This window comes from Callorhinus ursinus, unplaced genomic scaffold (genome assembly GCF_003265705.2).
Source record: "Callorhinus ursinus isolate GAN/ISIS: 27379988/994484 unplaced genomic scaffold, GSC_fseal_2.0 scaffold1, whole genome shotgun sequence".
In the NCBI taxonomy this organism is placed as follows: Eukaryota; Metazoa; Chordata; class Mammalia; order Carnivora; family Otariidae; genus Callorhinus; species Callorhinus ursinus.
The window spans coordinates 122,938,553-122,951,924 of NW_027397063.1; the positions used below are offsets into that span (position 1 = coordinate 122,938,553).

At 42.0% G+C, this 13,372-nt stretch overlaps 1 protein-coding gene across 4 annotated transcripts in view; it reads left to right on the forward strand.

Moving 5' to 3' along the window:
- The window catches only part of PLCL2 (phospholipase C like 2), a 184,941-nt gene that overhangs the window by 141,758 nt on the left and 29,811 nt on the right, over positions 1-13,372 (forward strand). For all 4 annotated transcript variants that reach the window (XM_073900573.1, XM_073900557.1, XM_073900565.1 and 1 more), the window contains exon 4: positions 2,691-2,766. In XM_073900573.1, the coding sequence (XP_073756674.1) occupies positions 2,691-2,766 (76 nt within the window). The remainder of the gene's footprint in view (positions 1-2,690; positions 2,767-13,372) is intronic.

The following is a 13,372-nucleotide window of genomic DNA, read 5'->3' on the forward strand; positions in this document are numbered from 1 at the left end:
ATCTTGTGTGATTACTGTTTGCTCATAGTCCTCGGTCAGCAACTATTCTTTATATTCATTCATAGCGCTTACTTCAGGGTCCCCCACTCAGAGGACCTCAGCAAGTGATTGTCCCAAGAATAAAGGATTGATCCTTCAAGTACTATTAGAGCATCAGAGGCAGGTGAGCTTCTCTCTCCAGACCCTTGAAATGGATGTGCTGTCCTTAAACCTTGCACGTATTTTACAGCCGAAAGGTGCCTAACTATTTAACCTTTGGTGATACTTTAAACTGGAAGATGCTTCTAAGAATAATAATGTGATTTGTTGTTTCTCTGAGCTTCACCACACCAGACTTTTCAAGTAAAACTAAAATTAGTAATGGATATTTGAAACATTGCCAGTGAACATATGAAGGGAAGGCATACTCATTCAGCTAATCTTGGGCTACCAGAAAAGGCTCCGCCAGGCCCCCTGGCTAAATGGGGGCGTCCATTGTCACATCTGTTTACAAGTGTCTTCATTGTGCGTCCTTCCACTTAATCCTCACAGCATTATGTAGGTAGTGTCTTTTATTAACTCATTTTATAGGTAGGAAATGATGGCTCCATGATGTTTAGTATCCTGGCCTGGATGGCAAAGCTAATGAACAGCAGAACCAGGATTTGAGCCCATATACATCTGAGCTCTTTCTGCCCCCACACCATGCTCAGTAGGAGTGTGTTTTGACCACCCCCCCCCACAGGTCATCTGTATGAGTGAGCCTGTGCTTAATGCTGCTGTCTCGTTCTCCTGCATCCCTTCTGTTACTGCTCCTGTCCTGCTCACCTGCTTCATGACCAGGTTCATTTCATTGCTGGTATTTTTTTTTTTTTCTCCTTTTTCCTATTTGAGTGATGGAGGCACAGTTAGCCAGTTCTTTGATAGTGAGTTGTGACAACCACCATCCTTGACTTCTTTAAGCTTTATGCTTCTTCATATCTCTCATTTTGGCTTGACATCAAAGCTGAAAAAGGTTACTGATGACGGTATAAACCTTTTCAGGATGCAAATGATGTCATGGTATGAATGACTTTCTATCAGTGTAACTGAGCTCTTAACTACTCATTTTTATCATTGCCTGTTCAATATGTCAAGCTGTAAAATAGAATATTTTAATTTACAGGCATGACTCAGATCTTGAAGAACGCATGTGAAAATACTGACTTCCAAAGCGCAAGCTCTAAGCTCTTCCCATGGGATATGGGCTTCTTGAAGATAGGGGCTGTGTGCTGTCTGCCTGTGTCCCCAGTTCCTGCTCTGGTCACGGATAATGAATGAAGGCACAAATGAGCACTGTGTGGGCCTTAAACCTTTTGGTGTTTACTATAATTTTCTTCGAACAGTGGACAACCTGGTAAATGCTGTGTGACTCATTTGAAGAATCTGGTGCACTTCTTAGGAGGCCTGTTGATTATGCTTTGGTTTCAATAAGTGTAACTCGTCAAAATAGGGTGTTTCTTCTTTGAATTATACAAATAATCCAACCTACATCTATTTGGTTTCTGTAAAATAATGACTGTGGCAGTTAGTGGTAAATACTATAAAGAAAAACAAGGCAGAACTTAAAGAAATGGAGAGTGATGGATTAGTGTTTATTGTTTAAAATAAAATGGTCATGTAATATAGATGGGTAATGTTATAATGAAAAATATTTGGACATTTAAATACAAAAAGTTGAAATCTATAATGAAGGCAAGCATCATATTTGTACCCATTTGAGCTATGAGAGCTGAATCAGGCTATCCCATTTTCATAGTGATTTTAGAGCCAAAAAGATTACTTTAGACAGATCTTTTCCTAACATTTTAGTAAGTAAAATAATTGATCAGCTATGCTTTGATCCTTTTTTTTTTTTTTAATTCAAGCTTGGCTGCTAAAAATAAACACAAGTAATTTGGAATAAGAACTCAAAATTAGATCTTCTATTTTTATTTATTTATTTTTTCAAAATTAGATCTTTTAAAATCATTGACAGGAACATTAAAAATACTAGTCTGATGTCATTAGTGATGTATTAAATAAACACTGTTTTAAGGGACACCTGGGTGGCTCAATCAGTTAAGCATCTGGCTCGGGTCATGATCTCAGAGTTGTGAGATCGAGCCCTGCCTCAGGCTCTGCACTCAGTGGGGCGTCTGCTTGAGAATCTCTCTCTCTCACCCCCTGCCCCTCCACCCCATGCTCTCTCTCTCTCTCCCTCTCAAAATACATAAATCTTTAAAAAAATAAAATAAATGCTGTTTTTTGATCCTCATGGCAAGTTTTAAACTAATTTTCAGATGAAGGCACTTTAGCTGAAATGAGTAAGGTGTGTTAGGTGGTAGAGCTTTCTGTAAGATAAAGTTGAAGATTTTGTTAAAATGAATGAAAATATAATTTAAAACACAGATCAGATGTGTACACATATTTATTTGTAGCTTTTCACGCTGAAACTCTGTTCAGTATTGACTCAAGTTTCAAATTACTCCCAGTCTGTTTGAACCATGACATGGAAGGCAGGATTTTTTGTTTTGTACATACACATTTGGACTGAGTCGTGGGAAGTCAGATAAAGGAGCGTTTCGCCCCAGCACCTCAGCCTGTTTGTAGAGGAGAGCCCCCCTGCACGTGTGTAGACCGATGTTTGGTCGTCAGGTGTGTAACCCCGTGTCTGGGTGTTCCCTTTCCAGATGATCCAGTCCCTCAAGGCCGTGATTGAAAATGCAGATGCTGTGTATGAGAAGATTGTACATTGTCAGAAGGCAGGTAAGTAAAAGTTTGTTTCTTCTCTTCAAAATAAAATTAGTAGCATCATATATTTAGCCCCTTAAACTATTTTATAATTTTTTGGACACTATATCCAGGAAATCATATGTAAGAATTATTTTTCCATGGCTAAAGAAAATACTAAATCACTGCTTCTCGAGCCTGGATAACAAACTCACCTGGGGGAAGCTTTTAAAATATCCTGGTTGAAAAATTCATAGCTGTTAAAAGCTCCCAGATGTTTCTAGTGAGCAGCCAAGATGGAGAGCTACAGGCTGACCTCCTCCTCCTCAGCATGCCCTGTGCTGCTGACCCCCTCCGGTCCCCCCACCATGACCTTCTAGCAGACGGTGGGAAGGGTGAGTGAGGCTTGAGCAGAGAGAGAATAAGTTCTTAAGAGAGGGCACCGGTTACAACCTCTTGACACTTTTTAATGCACTAGCATGTTCAAATGCTGATGGATTCATCCATTTAATATCAAAATGTTATACCAGATTATAAAATGCTACCATCTAATTGATTTTAGCTGAGACAAAACCAAAAAATCAAGTGTTCTGCATTTTACTAGGAATAGACAAAGTGGAATTCTTTCCATTTTCATATTTTGTTAGAGTATCATTTTGGAAGATAATATGGAAAATATTTGTAGTGCATAAATAATAATATCTGTCCTTAATCTCTAGGATTTCTGGCTGCTACTCTTTTTTTTTTTTTAAGTTTATTTGTTTTTTTGTAATCTCTACACAAAGTGTAGGGCTCCAACTCACAACCCTGAGATCAAGAGTCACATATTCTTCCAACTGAGCCAGCCAGGCGCCCCTGGTTGCTATTCTTTAAAATCTATAAGTACCACTTAGCCTGAAAAAAAAATCATCTCTTATCTCAGAAATGAACTCGTTAAAAATAGATCAAAGATACATGTGACAATTTTCTTTTTTGGTGTTCATTAAAGGAATATTCACATTAGTGACTAATCAACAGACAAAAATCCTCATCTTGTTTTATTCATCCTGTTAGCAAAATATTATTAGCAAAGTGATCTTTCTACTTCTAGTCCTTTCTGGGCTAATATTCTCTACAATTGCAACTAAAATGAGATACTTCAAACACCATTTTTATCCTGTCACTGTTGTAAACAAAATCATCCAGTAGCTGACTAGAGTCTGTTGTATCAAATCTAAACTTCTAACTTCCCTTGTAAGGTTATCTACCAACTGGCCCCCCCATTTTGCCAATACTATATAAAATTTGTTAGTTAAATCATCTATTCATTCATTTGATAAATATGTTTTGAACTTCTACCATACCAAAGATACTTGTAAGTGCTATCACATACCAAAATATTAAAAATTAAGCAAGATTGGTGTTTGCCTTCTAGAACGTTTCAATCAAGCAAGAGATATGAAAGTAATCACACATACTCAAATGTATTGAGTACTTATGCTGTGTTACTCAGGAGTCTGAATTTGGTTTGTGGGGCAGTGGGGTGCCATTGATTTTTGAGCAGAATAGGAGAGAAGATGAGCTTTAAGGTGATGATCACAATAGCTGTGTGCAGAGAATTTTTATGGGCAGAACCCAACTAGGAGGCTTTTGGGAGCAGTGAAGAGGAAGGGAAGTGATGGTGTGCATCCAGCCTGGCCTTTGGGCTGCCTTACCCCTTTCTGATGTGTTTCTCCTTAGTCAGATTTTTACAAGCCTCTCATCTGGTAAGACTTCTCTCCCCCTCCTTTCTGCCAATCTGTACATTTCTTCCTTTCGTTTCAACAGTCTTCCAGGAGAACTTTTATAATTGCAGGAGTGACGTTACCTAACCATTCTACTCAGCCCTGCAGAATGTGTTTGGTTCAGCTCACAGAGCTTCAGTTACTGTGTGTTTTACTAAGGTATTCTGCGTCCTCTAAACAGGCTGGTAACCTTCTATGCTACAGGTTTGCATATTGAGTTACTCTGTATTTTACCTATGACACCTGTCCTAACATTCTGTACTCGAGTAGTCACTCGAATACTAACTGACTAAATGTGATTTGACTTGTATTAAGGATTCAGTTCTACTCAATGCATGTATTGTCATGAGAATTGTGGACTGTTAGAATCTGAAGCTGTATTTATCAGGCAAAAAGAACTATTAATTAACAATTTGAGTTATTGTCAGTTCTTTGCAACTTCATTGGTTTATGAAATTTGACTGTTTCTGGCATAATGCAGCTTTCTGTTGTTCTATTTAATTTCAGTGAGGGATATATTTGCTTGTATTTAAAAAGCTGAAGAGTCTTGCCTATTAAGAACTTTGCTTGGAGGGCAAAAAAGAACCACTGTGTAATGGTTCGCATTCCTCTGGGTTTGAAGATCTTGAGAAGCACATAACGATTATCTTTTGGTTTCACAGTTGCTGCTCACCGCCTACACAGCCCTTCTGTTATCCCAAGTGCTTATTTTAGAGTCCTTGATCTTTTGTTTCTCATGTTTACAGTTATCAGAAGGGCATATAGTCATTAGTCATATGAAGAATTGCTAATTTGTATTGGGCTCAGAAACATTTGCATGAGATTTTACTTCTGATAAATAATTGCTATTCTGCTTACAGAACTTTAATCTGGCAATGACAAAATGAAGATACCAAAGTGCTGTAAGCAAGGATTCTTTTAGAAGCATTTCAAACTTCTAAACACAAATTTATATTCTTATAGATAAACCTTCATCCAAACAGCTATGTGAAATACGGAGTCACGCTGCCACCTCCAGCCGCATGTTCAAAAGCGTGCCCAGTTTGGACAGGTTCTGACTCCAGGCTATGTGTTTTTTTTTGTTTTTTTTTTGTTTTTTTGTGGGTTTTTTTTGAGATAGAAATGGGTTTTGCTGATGGTGTTCTTCGGAAGAGGGGGTAAAGCAGGAGAAGAATGCTGAGAAGTGAAGACCCCCCCAGCCAAAGTGGGCTGGGATTCTGCAGTCCCCAGCAGGCAGGCACATGGCCCGAAGGGACCCTTGGGGGGACAGTGGGATCAACCAGGAGATGGGCATTTCGGGCAGCCTGCGGAGCCTACTCTTTTAAGAGGAGAATATTGCGGCACAGAGGGCTGGAGGGTCAAAGGGACAACCTTATAAGCAAGCCATGTCCTTCAAAATGGGAAAGATCCACTGAAGATGTGAAGAGGAAACATTAAGAGATGAGACAGGGAGTAAGGTGGGAAGAAGGGAGGAGGGCAGAAATCCAGGACAGTGGTGAAACACTTGACCTTAGAAAGGGGGATGGGCCCCTCTTCTTCCCAGACACTCCAGAACGCTGTGACATGGAGAGAAATTCTGAGGAGGAGAGGATCGTTTTCCATTGGGCTCGTGGATGCAGACATAGTGCCGTAGGAGGGGACCAGCTTTGGGAGTGAGGGAGTGGAAGGGGGGCCTCCGGACAGGGGCAGAGTCCAGTGGCCTGGCGCCAGCAGAGGGACGGGTGGAACGGAGGATGCGGGGCAAGTGGGTCTGGGCCGACTCGTGAGTGAGAGAGAGAGAGGGGTCCGTAAGAAACGGCGTGGCTAACAAGCATGAGCGTTGCACAGATCCAGGAGCACAGACGAACACACTCCCGCTCTCTTTCTCTCCTAAACCCAATGCGTGCTTGTTCTTCCAAGACACAGCAAAGGAGGAGATTGCTGAGGGGCACATGCAAGGGCAGCTGGACGGGAATCTGCAGAGGGGGAAGCTTCCTCAGAGTTCTTCTTTAAGAAGTTTATAAAAGGTGATGATAAAAGGGTAGCCAGATTCTTTCTGGGGAGAAGTCTTTTCCACCGTATAACATTGATCTCTATCTCTCTCTCAGTGGCCCAAATGGCAGCCTGTCTTTGAATTTTCATTTCCTCTTTGGTCACTGCATTGATCTGCTTCGGAAAGGATAGGAAGATGATGTAGAAGGAAACCCAAACTGCTTTGCTTCAGTGCGTTGGATGTTTTTATCTGGTGAATTTAAATGGAAAATAATTTGCTCTCTAGAAAGGAAGAAGAAATCAATGATATACTTCTTGTTAAATATAGTGAATTAACACATGAGTTTAATTTCCCCTCCCTTCTGAACCTCATTAAAGTGACAGTAAGGGTTTGTTGATTTTTGCTTTTTTTTAAGGCAGAAGCCCATAAGGACAACATGGGAGGAACAACATTTTGGAAACTGAAAACTACCTGAACAAGAGATAATTGACTTAGGTGGTGCAGGAGGGCTCAGTCTGAGGCCGGTGGTGGGGCACTGGCGTGCAGTCTCATCCATGCTGCAGGCCGCCCCTCACCGCGCAGAACCTGGCAGCACCAGGTGCCTCTGCAAGTTGGAGTGAAGGTAGGGATAAAAGAGAACTGTCTGAGAGAGCTGGATCAAGGAGCAGTTAGACCGCAGATGGCTGGGAGACTGCATGTGTCCTGACAGCAGAGACGTGAAAATAACAAAATTTTCATCCTTCATTTGGGGAGTTAAATAGGTAATGCTCAGAAAAGAAAATTGAAACATTATAAGCATGTTACTTAGAAATGACATAAACACTAAAAGAGGAAACAAACAACAAAAACTCAGCTAAAGGGGTTGAATATAACTGCTTCGGGAAAGAGGGGATGGTAACAATGATTTGGCTCTTTAAACTGTGTACATAATATTGATAAAAATTAAGTTACTAATAAGTTTAATTTAAATGATTAAATTAAAAAAAAAAAAAAAAGGAAGGAAGGAATCGAGGACCAGAAGCTGTCACAAGAATCCCTGACTGAGGATGTTCCAGGAGAAGACATGGGCCACACTCCCAAGCCATGGGGACAGCACTGAGTGATTAGGTGGGGTTTCTGCCAAGGACCCCAGCCGGCCCCTCTGGCATCATGGACAGGCCCAACGCACAGGTGATGTCTGGGTGCCTGGGTGGGCGAGAGCATAGTTCCTCTTCTCGCAGGAGAGTTGGTTCTTTCTGAATCACAGGAGATGATCAAGCTCTGAATGAAAGAAACCCCAGCCCACCCCAGTTATTTAAAGAGAAACTCCTTTCCTAAAAGTTCTAAGGGATTCTCATGCATGGCAGGGTCGCATCGTTACCCAGTAAAGTAGGATATAAGCTAACCTTCCAAATAATGAAAGCTTTTGTTGCCCTTCATTTTAATCCTTTTAATGGAACACTTTCCATAATAGATTCTATACGTCCCTGCTTCCTTCAACTTGGTTTGCCAAACGTAATTTGAACTTTGATGACTGAGGGTCATTTTGAGAGGCATCTGTTATTATCTTGCGGTTTAATGGAGAGTCCCCCAGGAGTCTGTGCGTCCCAGAGAACCCCTAACCTGCTCTGCCCGCTCAGATCCTGTTCCAGGGTTAATGGCTTATTCGTTACTTCCATTCAATTTTCACTTCCTACTGCTAATTTGTACTGTTTCCGACTGCCTATTAGTACACTGACTCTTTTTTTCCTTTCTAATTTGCTGCTTCTCGTCTGCTGAGCAGTTGGCATCTCCCCCACGGCCAAGCTTGATAGATTTGTCTCAGTAAAAGCAGGTGAGAGCCCGACACACTCCTACATTGAGAGAACAAGCAGAGCAGTGGGCCAGGCCTTTGTGTCCTGCATTTGATTGCTCCTTTTTTATTTTGCAAACTCCTCGGATCTCAGTGTGTTCCTAGGAGCTGGGGTTACCAGATAAGCAACTGTCACTATCCATTACTTGCTTTGCTCACATCAGTGTCTTACCCAACACAGTACGCATAAAAGCAGCCATAAGATTTACCCTGAAAGCACCTCGAAAGTTTGCAAAAGGAGACCTGGGAGCCTATAACTTCTGTTTTCATTTACGTCTGGATGTTTCTCAGCTGTGTCTGACAGAACTAAGAGGTTCTTCCCTGGGGATCAGGAGACCTGTATTCTTGTGCCTTGCTGTGTGACATTAGGTTAGTCACTACCCCTCTCTGTCTCATTTTTCTCCTTCTGAGTGACATTGGAGTATATGATTCCCTCCTGGCCCCATGGGTTCTAAAATGCAGCGACCTAAGATCAGTTGCCTAATTAGCAATTTTGGAATGGCTTGATAACAGTTACTTAAAAAGATTACAAGATTAAACAAGTAATGCCATCCAGTGGCATGGGGATACTTAAATTGCAGCCCATCAGCATGAGTTTCAAGGGGGAAAGTTAATGCCTAACATTGAAGGTGAAGAGTGACCTCTCTGAAGGTGAGACACAGACCTGGAGTCAGACCCCAGAAGTCCTTCGGGACCCTCAGCATCTGTACTCTTAAAGAATGGATGTTGAAGTGCCAGATCCTCCGCAGGGACTTCAGTTAGCTGACAATTAGTGAAGGCGTGGGAAGCCAAGAAGTTGCAAGTCTGCCCCACCTATCTTTTAGTTCCCCCAAAAGGAACCTTCATTGCTGATCAGGGAGAGTAGAGAGAATGATCACAAAGGTGACATCTAGGCCAATTCAGGGCAAAAAAATTCAAAATAAGCACCCGGTATCTAGAACCCTCTGTCTTACCACACCTCTCCATCTCCTGTACCCGTCACCCCATTCCATTTTAAGATTCCCACATCAACCATCATACTAATAGTATTTCTGCTAAGTGCGGTCAAGAATCTCCTGGGGATGCTTGTTTAAAATGCCGTTCCTTTGCCTCACCCCCCGTATTGAATCTTTGGGGATGGAGCTCAGGAGTTTGCCTTTGAATGAGGACATTTGGGTTTTGAGAACCTCTCTTTAGAGGGTGGAGCAGAGCAGGCCCCTTTTGGGGTTCATGCTGCACTCTGCCCCTCAAAGGGAGCAAGAACTATTCAGACACAGATATGTACTTGCTCATGTGATGGACTGGCAGCCAAGTTGTCTTTCTCAAGGGGCATAGTCCTTCCTAATAGAGCTTTCATTGGTGAAGCTTCTCCACAAATGAAGGGGAGGGAATTTGGGGGGATGCTTGACCTTCCTGGGATACCTGTCCTGTTAGCGAATCTCACAGCTATGCTTTCTTGTCACTTCTTCCTCCCTCCTTCCTTTTGTAAACCCACAGAGTCTAAAAGCATCACTTTTTATTTAAATAGGAACTCTCAGGGTCATCTCAGCAGATGCTCTGCTGGAGAGGGGTCAGGCTGCTTTCAACTCCAGCACTCCCATAAAAATTTTTTTGTTACTATTCTGTTACACCTGTTTATCAAAGCTGAGAAGAACTACAATTCAAATAAGGTCCACAGATAAATTCAACCATCTTTCTTGGACAAATACCAAAGTTTATATTTATATACCTAATAGATATCTTTGGGTCTAAAATAAATAGTTGAGATGATCTCTACGGCTTTTCCAGCTCTCAGATTTTATGGTCTACAAGTCCCATAATATAATATAAATAAGGGATTGTAGTGGGTAAAAGTAAACAAATGCATTCTAAGAATGTGTAAACAATATTTAGAGATAAGTGTTCTTATAGGAATAAGGAATTTAAAACAACTTTAATTAACCTGTATTCTTTCATTACAGGTCAGTCAGAGCCATGTCAAAAACATGTCATTATACATGTTAACATATGACAGGAAAAACACAGTTATGCGTTTGTGGAATGTGTTCAATGATAAGATATGCCAATTACTTATTAAAGTTGCAAAAAAAAAATGAAGGTCTCTGCTATCATTGAAAGTTATAAGCCACAACCAAGCACATGGTGTAAATAATAGGTACAATTGAAGTTTGAAGAAAGGAGTAAGCCCAGAAGCTTTTGTTGGTAGGGAAGGAGGTGGGCAAAATCTAAGGACTTGAGGGAATGCAGGATCCATGGAGGCAGAGCAGAAGGAACAGGGCTTTTGAGGTGAGCCAACGTATAGAAGATGTGATTTCTGTGCACATGAGATATATTGACCTGGCTAAAGGGAGATATTTGCTTCTGGAAGCAGCAGGAATTAGGATTGGAAATAGAGCTTGCTTTAAATGATGGAAGCCTTTTAATTCAAGGATAAAGTATTTGGGGTTACCTTTCTAGACCAGAGTTTCTCAAAGCTTTATTCAAGGAACACTAGTCATACTCCTTGGCAAGGGATCTCATCATCAAATTTTCATAACAAAACTTACTCCTGTTTGGAGATTATCAGTATACATTGGCATGCTAAGTATCATCCAGTTTAACTCAGCATGTCCTGAACTTACATTCTTATAAATTCCTTGTTTCAAGTTCTGTCAATGTCTTTTTTTTTTTTAAAGATTTTATTTATTTGAGAGAGAGAGAATGAGAGACAGAGAGCACGAGAGGGAAGAGGGTCAGAGGGAGAAGCAGACCCCCTGCTGAGCAGGGAGCCCGATGCGGGACTCAATCCCGGGACTCCAGGATCATGACCTGAGCCGAAGGCAGTCGCTTAACCAACTGAGCCACCCAGGCGCCCTGTCTTGAATACTTTAGGAAACTACTGTAGGTGGTGGGAGTGCGAAATAGTTTGCGACAGGCTTGGGAACTCATTGATAAACTCATCTCTGCCCTTTGCCCTCCATGTTCAGATGCTCCTCCCAGCAATGGAATGTAGATGCTTGCAATGTCAGAATAGGAAGGAGTTGATTGTGAAGGTCTGTTTCAGGTTTGGTAAGCATGATCACAGTAGGATGGCACTGCTATAACAAATACCACAGACTGGACAGTTTATAAACAACAGAAACTTATTTCTCCCAGGGAAGTTCTCCCAGCCTCTAGGAGGCTGGGAAGTTCAAGATTATGGTGCCAGCAGATTTGATATGGTGGCGGGTGATGGTCTACTTCCTGGTTCATAGATAGCACCTTCTTGCTGTGTCCTCATGTGGTGGGAGGGTCTAGGGAACGCTCTGGGAACCCTTTTATAAGGACACTAATCCCATTCGTGAAGGCTCCACTCTCATGACCTAAGCACCTTCCCAAAGCCCTACTTCCTAATACCATCACATTAGGCATTAGATTTACAAAATACAAATTTGGAGGGGGGTGCAAACATTCAGACCTTAGCAGGTGGTCCAATGGAAAAAGCTAGTAAGTTGTTGAAGCAACTATAATGAAGCTTGGGATGGAGTCAGGCTTACAGGTAGAATTGGTGTCATCCAAATGGAAGAGTTCCTTGCTTGGATAAGTTCTCTAAGGAAGAAAGGGTTGGGAGGAAATACTGAAAATCCAGGGAGATGATTATGAATCTGTAATTCAGAACTGGTTGTTTTACTTTAACCTCAAGTCATAAAAGCATTCCCAGCACACCTGATAACCATACAGTTGGCTTACTGTGTTTTCTTGCAACTGGAATATAAACTCCTTTGTGGCAGGCGTTTATTCATCACATATCCCAAACTCCCAACAGGGCCTGGCATTCAGCAAATATATGTTGAGTTGAACTGAACGTTGAATGCTGCATTTATTAGTTCATTCTTTTATTCACCAGGCACTGACGAGGTCCTTACTCCCAGTGTGACAGAAGCTGGGGATTTCGCTCCCTGTCCCCAGGGGGCTCCAGGTGGAGTTCCCAGAGACAGGCCTGTGAAGAGAGCCCCACCGCACAGCATACTTCATGCAGTAGTAAGAGGGCGCTGCTCTGCAGCTCCACAGCACGCCCTGTGATCAACTCTCTTGGGGGTGATGGGGGAACCAGATCTCAGAACAGGAGCTGAGTCCCGCAAATGATTTGTCTGGGGCATCGTGGCGAGAGCAGCGGCCGGAAGACCATTCAGGAAGCTCTTGCAACAATCCAGCCCAGTCTGTGGTTATGGTTATGGTCTATGGTTATGGTTATAGTAGTTGGGGTGGAATGAGGTGAAATGGTTGCATGCTGGATTTTCAGCTATATTCTGGATATGTAGATTGGATGTGGAGTAGGAGGAAAGAAAGAGGGAAGTCCGTATGACTGCAGGATTTGGGGCTGGAAAGGGGACACTGCTATTCACTGAGGTGGGGGGACTGAGGAGGAGAGGCTCAAGAGGAAAGCGCAGGGATTTGGTGTAGACAGGTTAAGTTATGCCTAGTTGAAGTCCACGTCTAAAGTTCGGGTAAGGGGTCCAGACTAAAGGTAATGGGTTTGGAATCCATAAGCACAAAGGTGGTCTTTTAAGCCTGGAGACTGACATCATCTGAGAAGTGACTGGATGGAAGAGACAGAGCCCTGGCCCTCCAACATTTAGGTGTCAGGAGAACATGTGGAAGACCAAGCACAGGAGGTTAGGCTATAGCCAGGCAGGCAGGAGGAGAACACCATGATCTTGGAGAAGTTGAGTAAATGAGGTATTTCAAGGAGATGCCAGTTTGCATGCATCAGATCCAAATGTTTATATCCAAGACCGCAAAGTTACATCACACAGGGGTCATGATAGATTGGTGAAGATAGAGGGGAAACTGATACCTGTCACATTGTTGGGGGGTCCACACCTGAGGAGGGCCATATGGCAGTAAATGTCAGATTTACAAGTTATGTACACCTTGAACCAACAATTCCATTCTTTCAGAGTTTGTTCTACAAATACAATCACATACTTGGGGAAGGACAATATGTACAGAAATTTTTTTGCAATACTGAGAACAAGCTAAATGTTACACCCTAAATATTCAATAGGCAGGCCCTCGTTAAATGCATGGCTGATAGATCCACATAATAGAACATTACGCTATCATAAAAAAAGAATA